Raw genomic sequence first — 16,997 nt, forward strand, 5'->3', positions numbered from 1 at the left:
CAATGGCGGCTGCCGTTCCACCTGGGTTTATGCTCTCACTGTCTGTTTAGCTGAGGTTGGATGAGGTTCCAGGGTAAGAGCCTCTAAAGGAGAGGTTTGTATGAAGTGAATTATTCAGGTACTCATCTGCTCATCTTCAGACACCGAACGGACTAAAGCTTTGTAAATCTTGGAGGCCCGATTTTCCAACTGAACCCTCATGTCAATTCATTGGCTGAGGGATCCCTGTCAGCGACACCAATCAGGCAGTCATGGGCAGCATGGTAGCACAATGGTTAGCACTGTTGTTTCTCAGCGCCAGGGTCCCCGATTCGATTCCCGGCTTGGATCACTGACTGTGTGGAGTCTGCACGTTCTCCCAGTGTTTGCACGGGTTTCCTCCCACAAGTCCCGAAAGACTTGCTGTTAGGTCATTTGGACATTCTGAATTCTCCCTCTGTTTACCCGAACAGGTGCCGGAATGTGGCGACTAGGGGCTTTTCACTGCAACTTCATTGCAGTGTTAATGTAAGCCTACTTGTGACAATAAAGATTATTGGGGCCAGGTAGTGAGAATCACTCAAAGCATTTTGAGATGGATGGAAGGACTTGCAATCCCACATCACCATTCATAACTTTTGGACAACCAAAAAGCTTAGAGGCAGCAGCGAAGCATTACTGAAGTGTATCCACTGTTATAACGTGGAAAATGCAGCTGTCAATTTGAATATAGCAAGATCCCATTCCAAGAAAAAATCACTGTAATTCAAGGTGTGTGGAGACTAGTATGAGATTTATTGTTTTCAGACTAACATCTAATATTCTGCACAATACTGTACCAGAAAATGCTGCACCTTACAGCCACTGTGTAGTTACATATACACAAATACTCTGTACAATTCATTATAACAGCCTTAGATATGCATTGGTCTGAACACATACATACAGTTGGGTATCAACTGTTTGGCAATGGTGAGCCACACTCCTGACAGTGAACAACACTGGCACAGTGGCTCATAAGCTGACATACACCAGCCCAGGCTCCTCCTAACACTTCCCACTGAGAGCTGCCAGATATAGGATTGTCACCAGTCTGGGGTCTCGCCCAAGGCTGATCTTCGTGTGCATGTCTTCGGCTTGTTCCACCACAGGATGCATCACATTTCACCTCCACATGGCCCAGTGGGGGTCACCGGAGAGCAGCACCTGCATCAGCCTGATTAGAACAGGAAACTAAGATGAACAGCAGTGATCCTCCACTTCCCTGACTGGGACTACCCAACTCTGTAACCAGGGTTCAAATCTGGGTACCTTTCCAGATTATAGGGCTCAGTATCATGTGGATTGAGGGGGAGGGGGGGGGGGGGGGGGGGGGGAGGGGTGATGCATCTATCCATTGAGAATGAGTAGTGTATAAAACAGTGGTTAAAATACCTTGTTGCTTATCCTGCTCGTGCTCCCTCAGAGAGTAAACGCTTCATGTGAATGCTGCTGAACGCATTCCTGGTTGATGAGAAGTTTGTTCAGCGAGGCAGGAGAACCTAATGTTAAAACCATCCTTTGCCCACCTTGTACCGAACAGGAAGATGCTTTTCGGGAATAGGGAGGTGGTTTAAAATGAGGGCAGATGCCTACCTTCCAAACTCTCAGCACTTTGTGGTAGTGGATCTTTTAGCTTTTAGGAGGTGCAGAAGACCCCGCAGCACCCCGATCCCAAAGCTGGTTTCATCCTGAGCCACATGACCCCCACCAAAGCAAGAAAGATGGCGGATGATGGACTGATCGGTTACCATGTGCTCCAGGATAGACTGCGATCGCCCTAACTCCCCTCCCACCCCACACCCCAGCCAATGACCACCCTCAGTGTCAGTGACTGCTCCCTCTGGTGCCCAAGCCAATGGTAATTCCAGTCCTACCCATCAGCATTTACTCTCCTCTCCGGGGATCAAGCAGGGGTCAGGACTCCGCAACAGTTCCAATCGGGATTTAAATATACTCACTTTTCTACAGAGCAGAGGAGGGGGTACCTGTCATGGGGTCAGGGGAGGGGGGCACCTGTCACGGGGTCAGGAGAGGGGGGCACCTGTCACGGGGTCAGGGCACCTGTCACGGGGTCAGGGGAGGCGGCACTGGTCACGGGGTCAAGGGGGGGTCACCTGTCACGGGGTCAGGGGAGGGGGGCACCCATCACGGGGTCAGGGGAGGGGGGCACCCATCTCGGGGTCAGGGGTGGAGGGCACCTGTCACGGGGTCAGGGGAGGAGGCAACTGTCACGGGGTCAGGGGCGGAGGGCACCTGTCACGGGGTTAGGGGAGGCGGCACTGGTCACGGGGTCAAGGGAGGGGTCACCTGTCACGGGGTCAGGGGAGGGGGGCACCTATCACGGGGTCAGGGGAGGGGGGCACCCGTCATGGGGTCAGGGGAGGGGGGCACCCGTCACGGGGTCAGGGGAGGGGTCACCTGTCTCGGGGTCAGGGGCGGAGGGCACCTGTCACGGGGTCAGGGGCGGAGGCACCTGTCACGGGGTCAGGGGAGGGGCACCTGTCACGCGGTCAGGGGAGGGGGCACCTGTCACGGAGTCAAGGGTGGGGTCACCTGTCACAGGGTCAGGGACAGAGGGCACCTGTCACAGGGTCAGAGTGGGGGCACCTGTCATGGGGTTAGGGAAGGGGGCATCTGTCACAGGGTCAAGGAAGGGGGCACCTGCCACGTGGTCAGGGGAGGGGGCACCTGTCACGGGGTCAGAGTGGGGGCACCTGTCACGTGGTCAGGGGAGGGGGGCACCTGTCACGGGGTGAGAGTGGGGGCACCTGTCACAGGGTCAGAGGATGCCATTCCTGTCACGGGGTCACGGGAGGGGACATCTATCCGTAGGTCATTACTGTCCCCACAAACACACAGGACATTTTTGGTTGGTTAACTCCAGTATCCAGCTTTTATTGGTTAAAGCTGTGACTTGAGCAGCTCAGCTATTGGTCCATCAGTGATCTGGACTGCGATACCAAGCTGTTGAAGTGAATTATTCTATTGAGTAAAGAATGGGATTGTTTTATATATTGTAACTTTTTACTGGGTGGAGATAGCTCTTAAGGTTGCTTTAGGACACTCATTAAACACCGGTGGGGGGCGGATTTCTGCTGAAACACTTCACCACACTGCTCAAGTTCCCCGAAACAAACATTGTGTATTCCGTGACTTGCAGGGGAGCGACTGGTTTCGGCCCCAGGCGCTTCCATAACTTGGAACAAGTTAGAATTCCAGCCTATCCCAGTTGGACAGGCAGTCAGACGGCAGCTGTTTAACTTGGGTGAGTGATGCTGATGTCAGTGAGGGAGGAGGTCATGGTTCACGGAAGGAGCTGGATAGGGGAAGCACTCGGTTCCATTCCCGTTTGTGTGCGCAGGCAGCAACTCCGTTCAATCCTCTGGTCATTTCTGGGGAACGGAATTCCACATGTCCTCTGCCTGGATAGTGAATGTTCAGATGCTTTCCCATCCTGGTCGGCCCTCACTCGAGGTTACAAAGCTGAACTTCCCGCGTGGAGGAAGGCACGGGAACAAGCGTGGGTTAAAGCTGGTCTCATTTCTCTCTCCCAACCCAGAAGCATTGAGCACGATCACATCTCCCGGGATCAGGTATCTCAGCACAGACTGGGTGGAGAGAAGGCTGCTAATCTGTTCAAATCAGTTTAACACTGGGTCATGTCCGACTCTCTCAGTAATTGTGGACACTTTTAACAATCCTTCACATTCAGACACTAAAGCGATAACATCAATCACTCCCTTGGACTTTAGTAAAACACTGAGCACAGATATATTTTAAACAGGCGGGAGCATCTCATTGACAAAACAAAATGAATGATTGGGAATCAAAATTAATTTAAACATGACTAAGATCACAAATAAATGAATGAGAGGTTCAATTAGAAAAAGCCAGTTCGTTGAGTGTGCTGTGGAGCTTCCACAGGACAACATTAGAGGTCGTCCAGGAGTCTATCCCCTAAAAATATTATTTTTTTTCAGCTAACCTACAAAAACATTTCCAGTTTTCAATACCATGAATCTTCCAAAATATAATTCACCATTTGCACAGGACAGTTCACAATAAAAGTCCATTAAAAAAATTAATTGCAGCAATTGCATTTTGTTTTCTTTGTGCTAAACTCTGAAGCCTTTGACAAGGCCTCACTCCCTTGGCACACGCATGGGTAAGCATCGTTTTAAGTTTAGTACTACAAATGTACGCAGCTTTCAAAAATAAAATAAAAAAAGGAGACATAGCAACTCATGGATTACATTTTTTTTTTTTTAAAACAAAAAGAAGAACTGATGGTTTTGCATATCCCCCATCGATGGATATATTTTTTTGGTGGTGAATTACTGAACCAAGGCAAAGGCCCCAGAATACCCGCGTTACCGTAACAGTCAAGAGGATTTAACAAAAACAATAAAATTCCAATTTTTGCTTTCCAGGCAATAAATGATTCCATTACTGCTTTGTTTTTCCCCTCAATAAGCAAACGCGGACGGCACAGAACAAGCGACAAATCCAGTGGATATGCGAGCAAAGGTCTGGGAAGCAATGGATTTTGAAAGTTGGGAAGATCGATGGAGCAAACACCGCTGCATGGGTTTGTTTGGTTTGAAAGGACTGAATGAAGTCGGCATTAGATTTGTTCCCAGTTTCACCGCGAAGACTGAAATATTACATTGAAGCGCAGGTTGGGCTCTGCTGGTTTGATCCATCTAGTGGCAAGGAAAGAAGATCTAGAGTTCGTCACGAGTCAGGACTGATTGGTATTCTGGGTGGGGAACTGGACCAAAACCCTATCGCAAAGCAAAGGTCATTCCTCGAGCTCAACATCGATCGAAGGCGACATTGGCCCCCTTTCGCCATTCATGAACAATCAAACGGCAATCATTCAGTCATCCCTGTGCCCACGCGGAGGGTCTCACACGGTGCAAGACTTGTCTGTTGGTTGCTGTGTTGTGGGGGATCCGAGGCTGGGGGCGGTTGGATTGGTCTTTGGAAAAACCACTGGTTTGGGCCTCAGTGCCGGAGGCTTCACCTGGGCTGCTATTTTCACAGACTTCACTGGCCTGAAGGTGCATGGCATGTCCCCGGATGAGCTGGCACTCCTCTGGAGAGAGGACTCAGAGTCCTTCAGAATGCGGGAATGGAGGGGGCTGGAAGGTTCGGATATGGGACCAACGGATGAAGATGTCTTCATAGGTTCCAGGGTGTCCAAGACCACATCTGGGGCGTGTTTCACGGTGCTCTGACGCTCCAGCTCACGTAGTTCATTGAGGGCCGAATTCATTGTTGCCTCGATATCCTAGAAAACAAAATTGTCCTGATATGTTAGGAAACATGAAACCTAAGGGCGAGGCATACTCTGCAATGATCAGATAGACTTAAAATAGAACATATACCCCAAAGACTGTTCAGGAACACACTGCACATTAAACCTACTCAGCCAAGCATCCACCATCCTATAAAGCCTGGAACTCAAACCCGATCCAGATATTGCTCCCCTTTGTGTGAACATTCTGATTTGATTTCACTCTGCATTCGTGTATGTTTTACGCACCCCAGTTGTATACAAGACTGTGCAGTATTTGCACAGCTGTTATACACAGGAACGTAACAACATTTACTACATCCCAGTTATGCACAGGACTGCATCGTGTGTACAGATCACAGTTATGCACAGGATTGTGCAGTGTTTACACATCCCAATTATACACAGGACTGTGCAGTGCTTGCATATGCCAGTTATACACAGCATAACATTTTAAAATCTTTATTATTGTCACAAGTGTTTACTGCAATGAAGTTACTGTGAAAATCCCCTAGTCTCCACAATCTGACGCCTGTTCGGGTACACAGAGGAAGAATTTAGAATGTCCAATTCACCTAACAAGCACATCTTTCGGGACTTGTTGGAGGAAACCGGAGCACCTGGAGGAAACCCACGCAGACAGGGGGAGAACGTGCAGACTCCGCACAGACAGTGACCCAAGCGGGAATCGAACCTGGGACTCTGGCGCTGTAAAGCAACAGTGCTAACCACCGTGCTACCGTGCCGTCCATTGCAGACCCAAGCCCCTCTCCTCCCTCTCAGACACCCCCCGGTGGGTTACATGGTCCTGGTTTGCCGTCAGTGCACTGAGTTGGGGAACAAATTAGGGGAAAGAGGCAATGCAAATAAATCAAAATGAAGAAAAAGATTCTGAAGAGAATAGCAAATCCAAGTTCAAGAGAAATGGCCTCGTGATTCTGTGTCGTAACCTTCAGGTTTGGAATGCTTTGTTGGAAGAATGAAAATAAACAAACCAATTATTGTAATTTAGAAAGAGCTTGTTTAGAGTTTGAGGTAATGGAGGATCACATCACAATGATCGCAGAGCCCTATGGCAACACAAGGATTTCTAAATACCAGCAATCAAAGTTAAACTCCCAGTGCTCCTGGCTGATCCCTGTTGCATTAACGTGTTCACAAACTGGATAATCAAAAAGCTCGATCAACAGACACATGTCTGCGTTTTTCCACAAAACCCAATTCCACATTCTCCCTCTCCAGAACAGTTTGACAGAACGTCAAAGCTGACGGTCCCACGGAACAAGCTGCAAACCTCCCCCCCTCCCCCATAATTGTAAATCACTCAATAGTTGTTCAAAGCGTCCAGACTGTAACACTATCCTCAGGATCGTGTTCCTGCACTGAAGACACATCAATAACTGGGGCTTCTCAACACGCTACTTTCTCCTGCACAACAAAGAACTGAGAGAGGCAAATCTGCAAAGTTTGGGACTGGCTTGTTGTACCGCTTGCTGAATTTTGCCAGGAGGATTTAAGGGCGTCATAGTCCCCGACTGAAAAAGGGTAGAGCAGCCTAGGGATCTTAGCGGTACAGATTCACAAATCATTACAAGTAGCGCAGGACAAGTTAACAAGACCATCAACAAAGCACTGGGGGAGGGGGTAGAAGGCTTGTATGTAGCTTAAAGACCATCAGGAGAAATAGCCCGTTTCTGTGTTGTTAATTATTTGTAAAAATATCATTTTAATTAGTGTAAAGCTGTTTAAACAAACTGGGGTCGAAATATTTAGAAAATTTGAAATAAGGGTTGTGGTTTTCACAAAGTTCACAGATTTTAATTCTTTAAAAGAGCGAGCCCGTGCTCTCAGTTATCGCGTGCCTGCCCGAGACAGGCATTTAAATGCTACTCCTGACAGTCCCCAGCTGTCGAAACAAGAGTTCTGCTTTGGAATCCTGGATGGTGACAGACAATTGTCCCGTTGTGTGGGCTGCGGCATCATGGTCACGAAAGGAGTGTTCCCTGCAGTTCAGCAAAGGTATATTGGCTTCAGGGTGGCATGGTGGCGCAGTAGTTAGCACTGCTGCCTACGGCGCTGAGGACCCGGGTTCGATCCCAGCCCTGGGTCACTGTCCGTGTGGCGTTTGTGCATTCTCCCCGTGTCTGCGTGGGTTTCACCCCCACAGCCCAAAGCTGTGCAGGGTCGGTGAATTGGCCACCCTCTTCCCCCAGAATTGATTCCAGATAATTTGCCCACCACCGAGGTCAGACTGACTGGCCTGTAATTATTGGGTCTATCCCTCGCTCCCATTTAAAAAAATAAAATTTAAGAGTACCAATTATTTTTGTTTTTCCAATTAAGGGGCAATTTAGCGTGGCCAATCCACTAACCAGCACATCTTTGGGTTGTGAGGGTGAAACCCACACAGACACGGGGCGAATGTGCAAACTCCACACGGACAGTGACCCAGGGCCGGGATTCGAACCCGGTTCCTCAGCGCCGCAGTCCCAGTGCAAACCACTGCGTCGCCGTGCCACCCCCTCGCCCCCATTTAAAAAAAAAATATAGACGTTTTATTGAGGTATTTCTTTGGCATTTCAACAGTAACAAAATCAACAATATGCATAACAAGAAAAATATAAAGAGTGCAAATTCCACCTCCCTCTCCCACAGGTCTTGCCATTACTCACCCTCCTAACCTACGCTAACCTAACCCCCTCCCTTTCTGCTGACGATTAGTTCTCTGCGAGGAAGTTGCCACCTCCGGGCGATCCCCAGCGAATGGTTGCCACCTCCGGGCGATCCCCAGCAGAGACCCTCTCATGGCGAACTTAATTTTCTCCAGGCAGAGGAAGCCAGCCATGTCTGAAAGCCAGGTCTCCGATTTCGGGGGCTTTGTGTCCCTCCATGCCAGCAATAAACACCTCCGGGCTACCAGGAAGCAAAGGCCAGAACATCCGCCTCTCCCTCCTCCTGGATTCCCGGGACCTGCGACACCCCAAAAATCCCCACCTCCGGACTCATTGCCACCCTCATATTTAATACTGTGGACATGGCGTCAGCGAACCCCTGCCAAAATCCCCTCCGTATTGGGCATGCCCAGAACATATGGATATGATTCACTGCCCCCACCCCGCACACCTGTCCTTCACCCCAAAGAATCTGCTCATCCGGGCTACTGTCATGTCAGCCCGGTGAACAACCTTAAGTTGGATCAGGCTGAGCCTGGCACATGTTGCGGTAGTATTGACCCTTCCTAATGCTCCGCCCAGAGGCCCTCCTCTATCTCTCTCCCCAGCTCCTCCTCCCACTTTCACTTCAGCTCCTCGGTTTGTGTCTCCTCCGAACCCATAAGCTCTCTCTATATGTCCGAGACGCTCCCCTCTCCTACCCATCCTCCAGAGACCACCCTATCCTGAATCCCCCTTACCGGCAGGAGTGGGAAGGCTGGTACCTGCTTCCGCAAAAAAGTCCCGTACCTGTAAATATCGGAATTCATTTCCCCCAGCCAATGCAAACTTCTCCTCCAGCGCCCTCATACTCGGGAAGCTTCCTTCCAAGAACAAGTCCCCCATCCTCTCAATCCCCGCCAAATTCGGAACCCCTTGTCCAGCCTCCCCGGGGTAAACCAATGGTTATCGCAGATTGGGGACCACACCCATGCCCCCTCTGCTCCCACACATCTCCTCCACTGCCCCCAGGCTCTCAGGGCCGCCACTACCACTGGACTGGTGGAGTACCGCGCCGGCGGGAACAGCAGGGGCGCCCGCCACCAATGCCCCCAAACTTGTGCTCTTACAAGAAGCCGCCTCCATGCGCATCCACGCCGGCTCACCCCCCCACCAGCCACCTCCTCACCATGGCTATATTAGCTGCCCAATAGTAATTGCTGAAATTCGGCAGCGCCAGCCCTCCATCCCCCCCGACTCCGCTCGAGCATTGCCCTCTTCACCCGCGGAGGCTTGCTCCCCCCACACACGTAGCCCACAATAATCTTATTGATCCGCTAAAAAAAGGACTGCGGGATGAAGATGGGGAGGTACAGGAAAATGAATAGGAACCTCGGGAGGACTGTCATTTTTACCGACTGCACCCTACCCGCCAGAGACAACGGGAGCGCATCCCATCTCCGGAAATCCTCCTTCATCTGGTCCACCAGACAGGCCAAGTTCAATTTATGTAGCCTGTCCCAATCCTTTGCCACCTGGATACCCCTCGCTCCCATTTTAAACAAAGATAAACGTTAGCAGACCTCCAATCCTCTGGCACCACACCTATATCCAGTGCGGATTGGAAAATGGTCTTTGCGCAATTTCCTCTCTGGCTTCTTTTAACAGCCTGAGGTACATACATTTCATCAAGCCCTGGTGATTTATCCACTTTCAAAGATGCTAATCCCATTATTACTTCCTCTTGACTTTCTGTAGTATTGATTTCTCGGTGTCTGACATGACTTCCCCATTTCTGCCTTTTCTTACCCTGCAAGCTCCTTGCCACCCCACCTTTTTTCACTGTGGGAATATGTTGACCTGAAACCCTCGAATCTCCCCTACGAACACTATCCTGACACCGATTTACCTTCAAATAGCTGTTTCCAGTCCACTTTTGACTAAATCATTTCTCAGCTTAGTAAAATTGGCCTTGCCTCAGTTCAGAACTTTAACTCCTGTTCTAGCTTTGTGTTTTTCCATAATTAGGTTGAAACTAACTGAATTATGATCACCATTACCAAAATGCTCCCCCACCATCACTCCTCCCACCTGCCCAGCTTCATTTTCTAAAATTAAATCCAGAACCGCGCCCTCTCTCGTTGGACTTGTTAAATCCTGGCCAAATATTAACCGTGCAAATTCTGTTCCCTCAATTCTTTCATGCTAAAACTATCCAATGTTGAAATGTGAGCTGCCATCCCTGTCCTCTTTACGTCATGTTTCTGTAATAACAATGAGATCAAACTGCCATATTTTTATCTGTGCCCTAAGCATGTTGCTTTATTTACTATACTCCTTGCATTGAAGTATATACCCGTGAACACTGTTAAACTCTCTATTTTATTTGCTATCCTTTATTTCCTCGGTCTTCCAGACTCACTCACTGATTCGCTGCCGACCATTTCTGATTTTGCCCCACCCGAGTCTACCCTCAGGTTCCCATCGCCCTGCCAAACTTGCTCAAACCCCCCCCCCCACAACTGCAGGAGCAAACCCCCCCAGCAAGGTTATTGTTCCCAGTCCCATTGAGGTGCAAACAGTCTGGCTTGTGCAAGTCCCACCTTCCCCAGAACTGGTCCCAATGCCCCAGGAAACTGAATCTTTCCCTCCCCCACCATCTCCCCAACGACACATTCATCCTATTTCTCTGCTCATGCATGCGTGACGCTGTTGGTAAGCTGGAGATTGCTCCTCTGAGGTCCTGTTTTACCCAACTCTCTAAAATCCACCTTCAGAACCTCACCCTCTTTCTACCTATGTCATTGATACCAATGTGAACTGAGCTCTGACTGTTCTGCAGCCATTCTGTGACATCCTTGACCCTGGCAACAGGGAGGCAACGTACCGTATTGGAGTCATGTCTATTCAATGAACAGGCTCAAGGTACTGAACAACATCCTCCTGTTCCTATGTTCTCAGAATACAATGGACACTGTTGTCCCCAGTTAAGCTCAGAATGCAATCAGTTCCCAGAAACTTCAGCAAGTTACTGCTCCTCCTGTGAGAGTTGAGGCACTGAGTGTCAGCAAGATATTTAACCCAGAGAGGCACAACAGCTGCAGCCAGCCTTTGTCCTTGTGCCTCACATAAAGCCAGCACCGAGACTGTGCAGTTCCACGGGAAGCTCTGGAGGGACAATATTGTACCTGTGCTATAGTCTCCGGGTCCAGTGGCTTGTGGTTGCTGAAGCTTCTGGATCTTCCTGCAGCCATCGCCTTACGGACCTGTGGACTGTCGGCCCGGTTTGCCGATGGCCGGCGGGTAACCGAGTTCAGGCTGCCGTGGGCCACTGTTGGCCGCTTGTCCGCTGTTTCCTTGCTGCTGTTTTGGGTTACTTGAGGAGAGCTCCTGGGACTGACTGAGGCCTGCGGTACACCATCTGCAGGCGAGGATCCTGGCCCGTGCCCGGCAACACCATGTCCCTCACCAGATCGGAACGAGCGTCGGATGCTCCCGGACTCGGACTTCTTCTTCTGCCTGAGTCAATAATGCAAGAGGAACAGCTTAAAATCATAGAATGAAGCAAAGACCATTCACAGCATGTGTTTGTATTTTCAGGTAGTGACTATCTCCTGGGAAGAAACTCTGACCTGTTCAAGTTTGCTAAGTAGATGTCAGCAACATGTCCCGTTGGTGAACTGACGCTGCTCTTGGACACTGGCTGCTCCACCAGGGGAGGGGCACTGCTCGGCTCAATGTCATCTTTTGGGCTCAGCCTGTCAGAGAATGTATCGTCGCTGAGCGAGAGAACGAGCGAGAGAGATGAGGGATGGGAAGGAAAGAGAAGGGAGAGAGTTAGGAGGGAGAAAGGGGGAAGGGAGGAAGAAAAGAGGGTGGGGAGGAATGAAGAAGGAGACAGCGAGAGAAAGTGAGGGTTCAATATTTGAGGTGAGAGGAGAGAATGGGTCAAGAGAGAGAGAGAGAAACAAGAAACAAATATAAATGTCACTGCACAGAACTTAAAACCCGTTCACTTAAAACAGTTTCGAGTATAAAAATAATTGGAATGATATTTCTTCCTTTTTTATATAATTTAAAAAAAAATTTAGAGTACCCAATTCATTTTTTCCAATTAAGGGGCCATTTAGCGTGGCCAGTCCACCTACTTTCCACATCTTTGGGTTGTGGAGGCGAAACCCACGCAAACACGGGGTGAATGTGCAAACTCCACACGAACAGTGACCCAGAGCCGGGATCGAACCTGGGACCTCAGCACCGTGAGACTGCAGTGCTAACCACTGCGCCACCGTGCTGCGCCCTTTTTAATACAAATTTAGAGTACCCATCTCTTTTACCAATTAAGGGGCAATTTAGCGTGGCCAATTCACCTAACCTGCACATCTGAGAGTTGTGGGGGTGAGACAGGGGAGAATGTGCACACTCCACACGGACAGTGATCCAGGGCCGGGATCAAACCCAGGTCCTCAGTGCCGTAGGCTGCAGTGCTAACCACTGCGTCGCCCTAGAATTATATTTCTAACAATGTTTTGCTACTGTTTGGGTTAGAAGGCTCTGTTTTCAGTGCTTTGCCACAGGGTTACTGACACTAGGTAAAGCCTGAACGAGGTGAAGCTCCAGTTTGATTTACCCAACTGTGGGAATTCCTTTAATTCCCTCAAGGCTGACACTCCGATGCTATGGCTGCACTTGAGCAGTTGTTGCTCCGTGTAGGAGTTCTACGGAGGTGACAGGGGTTCAGCTGCTGGTTGGACAGCTGGCGAGAGACCTGTATTGGGTCTTTTGGGGAATGCTCGCTGATTATAAGACAATCGGGCAATTCAACAGCTTTGGCAGACCTTCCATGGGATCAGAATCCGCCCTCCTCTCCCTCCCCCTCGCTCCCTCCCCACACAGCCAGCAAGAGTAACCCACATAGCTTTGCTCATCATGCTCCTTTTCTGGTGACAGGCCTACCTGCCACTGGTTAATTCCAGTGGTGGTGGGATAAGACTATTGAGGTGGCATTAATTGCCCACATAATGGTCTCATTGAGGGCTGGAAGACTGCCTGCGGACCTTCCCGCCATTGACTTAATAGGGGTGGAGTTGGTAAGGTCCCCAACTACCATCTTTCTTCCTATTTAAATACTCCCCACCATGGGAGAGGGCATCAAATGTCAACCCTGGAATAGATATGAGAGGGTAGAAAAATGAGAATAAATATGTAACCTAACTCCGTACATCATCTCCTGAAACAAAAATCAAAGAGCATTTATAATGATAGATAACACACGTGGTTCTGCTAATGGCAAGTCATGCCAGAAAAGATGTGAACAGATTTTAATAAAAGTGATAAATTTTATAGATAATGATAATACAGTCAACGTTTGGCACCTGCATTTCCAGAAGGTGTTTAATAAGGTGTCCCACAAGAAGCTCATTAAAAATATCTAGGTTTTGACACAAGAGCCAATTTAGTCAGATGGGCAGAGAAGTAGATTGGCAGACAGGAAACAGAGTTTTGGAAAAAAATGACTGTATTCAGACAGGAAATGGAGCAGACTGGAATGCCCCCCCGGGTAAATCCTGAATCCAGTTTGGTTCTTAGCTAAAGCAGGTGATTGAGCATTGGCAGAAGGAAAAATAATTTTGTATTTTGCAGACAACATAAAAATTGAGTGTTCAAGGATTGTGCAGAGAGGAGGCAAACACAATGCAGATATATAAATGGTGAGACACTGCAAGAGGCAAAGGCAGGAATGGGAGTGTGCGCTCAATGGAAAGGGTCTAAATCTTGGATGAACAGAAAGATCCCTTGTTTTAAATATGGAATTGGTGATAATGAAATCGTGAACATGGGATAGGGACACAGGGTACAAGAGTGAAGAAGTGATGATCAATATTAAAAAAAAAAATGTTGAGTACCCAATTATTTTCTTCCAATTAAGATGCAATTTAGCGTGGCCAATTCATCTACCCTGCACATCTTTGGGTTGTGGGGGTGAAACCCACGCAGACACGGGGAGAATGTGCAAACTCCACACGGACAGTGACCCAAGGTCGGGATCGAACTTGGGTCCTCAGCGCCATAAGCAGCAGTGCTAACCACTGTGATGATTAATTTATTCGCCGCATTGGTTAGGCTCCAGTTCGAGCAATAGATGCAGTTTTGGAGTCCTCGTTATAGAAACAATCAAGCACAGATTCGCCAGGGCTGATAGTTGAGGAAGGACTTCAGATACGAGTCCTATATCCAGTGGAGGAGAGATGGTTGACGGAAGATTGAATGACATTTTTTTAAAATCACAAAGTGATTTGATGGAGTGACTTGGGGAAGGCTAAGCCCCGTTGATTGGAGAATCAGTGTCGACTGACTTATTTAAAAATTGGCACCGAGTGGCATTAGGAGGTTTTTCTTTTTTTTTTAAAACAGGGTTGTTGGAGCCTGCAATGCTTTGCCACAGGGTGTGGTGGAAGCAGAGGTTATAACATCTTTCAAGGGAAAACTGAAGTAATATTGTGGAGGATGATACAAGGCTACAAAGAGAAAGCAAAGCTTGGGATTGCTTCAGCAAAGAGCTAACAGAAACAGGACAGGAAAATTGTCTCCTCCGCGCTTCCTGTATTTCTATAGTGTAACTCATAGATTTGCAGTTCTACCTGTCACATATCTATCATGGTTTTAATGAAAACTTACGTGTCCTGGACCACAATGTACTGATGTGGGACAAGTCCATCTATTCCATTATGTCGACCCTCCCACCAATCTTCTGAAGCTCTATGATAGAGCAGCAGACTTGCGCCCTTCTTAAAGGAGAGCTCCCGAGCGGTGCGTCCGGTGTAATCAAACTTAGCAATGGCTTCTATTGGCTCACCTTCTGCAAAAGGAAGAGAAATAAAAAGGTTTATTTATATATTTACAACACATGCCCCAAGCATTTCACTGCCCTTTACTTCACTGGCTGGACACAGTCCCACAGGTACCTTGTGCCAAATTCTGATTCTGAACTAGCAACATAGCTGAACCTTAATTTAATGGTCCTAATCCAACCCAATGTCCACACAAGTGCATTAGAGGAGGTAGGGGCAGGGGCACTGGGGTGGGGGAAGTGGGGGCACTGCTTTGCAATCCAAAGGGGTCATTCTGTCCATCACAACAGCAGTGTGCCCAATCGTAGAAGCACACAACTGACCCCAGCTGAGTTTCAGCCAGAGAACTTCCTAGTCAGTAGTAAATATGGTTATATATTATTTAAGTACTGCAGTTGATGGTACAATTAACAACTGTGCCACCTACTGGGGGAGGGGGGTAATGTAACAACCTAAAGGATACACTGCAGCAATTATCATGGTGACTTGGACAGAACCCTTGCCGTAAACCATAAGCAAGAAGTCTTACAACACAAGTTTAAAGCCCAACAGGTTTGTTTGGAGTCACTAGCTTTCGGAGCACAGCTCCTTCATCAGGTGTCTCATCTGCGCTCCGAAAGCTAGTGATTCCAAACAAACTTTAACCTGGTGTTGCAAGACATCTTACTGTGCCCACCCCTGTCCAACGCCGGCATCTCCACATTATGTAAACCATAAGAAATAGGAACAGGAGTGGACCATTCAACCCTTCGAGCCTGATCTGCCATTTAATAGGATCATGGCTGATCTAACACTCACCAAGTCTACTTTTCTACCTTCCCTCCACAACCCTCAATTCCCAAACTGATTAAAAACCTATTGATCTCAGCCTTGAAAATGTTCAAGGACTCACCCTCCTGTGACTTCTCCAACTGAGAAGGAGGAACTTTTGAACTAGCCCACTCCTGATGTGAAACTCAGGCAAACAGGTCAGCTGCTGTTAGTTTCAGTGGAAGGTGAAGTAGGTTGGTATGTCACTCCGGTTGGGAACACCATTAATTCCAAGTTATACGTCAAGTGACTTTGACGTATAATCAGTCAGTTCTTTACTCCCATTGGATCAAATTCTTAGAATTCCCTCCCTAACAGGACGCTGGACATACCTACACCTCAGTGGCTACAGCGGTTCAAGACGTCAGCTCACCACCACTTTCTCAAGGGCAATTAAGGGTGGGCAGTAAATGCTGGGTCTAGCCGTCGATGCCTACATCCGGAGAACAACTTTTGTTTCAAAGTTGTTAACCTTGAAGGTGCTCCACTGAAACAAATTGTAAGATTCAAAACAACTTTTGTTCACGCTGGGCAGGAAGCACATGTCTCCAGATGAATAGGTGAAGCAATGTTCCCATGGGAGACTGATTGGGGGGGGGGGGGGGGGGGGGGGGGGGGGGGAATAAGCAAACTGAATGCTGGTGACACAGGAGAAAACTAGAGACTTTGTTTTGCGGTGTGGGCTGCCAGCTACAAGTGACGGTTTGTTTTGCCAAGTTCAAGAGTCCAGCTTTCAACATTCCTGTCCTCAATATTCATTTTGGCACAGTGATTTATATTACAGCATACATCAGCATTGTGTGCCGAACTCGCATTCTGTTTGGCTGCCCTCACGCTCGTCGCCAACCTTTACTCATGGTTGAAGCTAATACAAAGATGACATCATTTGGGGGAAACTGCATATGTATAAAATCTATGTGAGCGTGTGTGTCTTGGTGCTGACAGAACGGGAAACTGCCTGCTCAAACCCTGCCTTTCCATAGGATCGATTTCCTGCCATTTTCCAATCTCTCTCCCCTCCCTTCCTTTTGAGGGAGTGCAGCCATTCCCTCACACCTGGTTCCAGCAAGCATTTTCATGTGTGACTCGAAGACCCTTTTATCCTGGGTCAATACCTATCCGTCAGCCAACATCACCGAAAAACCGATGACCTGGGGATTTAGTTACGCTCTCTCTCTCTCTCTAACTGGGCTATGGTAACCAGCCCAGTTCCGATCCCCATTCCTTCACCCATCTGCTGGCATCCGGGGGCGATCTGGTGATTTATCACATTGCTGTTCATGGGATCTTGCGGTGTGAAAATTGGCTGGTGGCACAGTGGTTAGCACTGCTGCCTCACAGCTCCAGGGACCCGGGTTCAATTCC

General features: G+C 48.6%; 1 protein-coding gene across 1 annotated transcript; it reads right to left on the reverse strand.

Moving 5' to 3' along the window:
• Positions 1-753: 753 nt before the first annotated feature.
• LOC140394565 (SLIT-ROBO Rho GTPase-activating protein 2-like) lies at positions 754-14,970 on the reverse strand. Its single transcript, XM_072481922.1, has 5 exons — positions 14,937-14,970; positions 14,650-14,830; positions 11,604-11,750; positions 11,160-11,490; positions 754-5,314 (listed from the first exon to the last, which is right to left on the reverse strand). Exons 1-5 carry the CDS (start codon positions 14,968-14,970, stop codon positions 4,931-4,933), a joined length of 1,077 nt encoding a protein of 358 aa, XP_072338023.1. The 3' UTR covers positions 754-4,930.
• Between the last annotated feature and the right edge of the window lie 2,027 nt (positions 14,971-16,997).

Source organism: Scyliorhinus torazame, chromosome 17 (genome assembly GCF_047496885.1).
Source record: "Scyliorhinus torazame isolate Kashiwa2021f chromosome 17, sScyTor2.1, whole genome shotgun sequence".
In the NCBI taxonomy this organism is placed as follows: domain Eukaryota; kingdom Metazoa; phylum Chordata; class Chondrichthyes; order Carcharhiniformes; family Scyliorhinidae; genus Scyliorhinus; species Scyliorhinus torazame.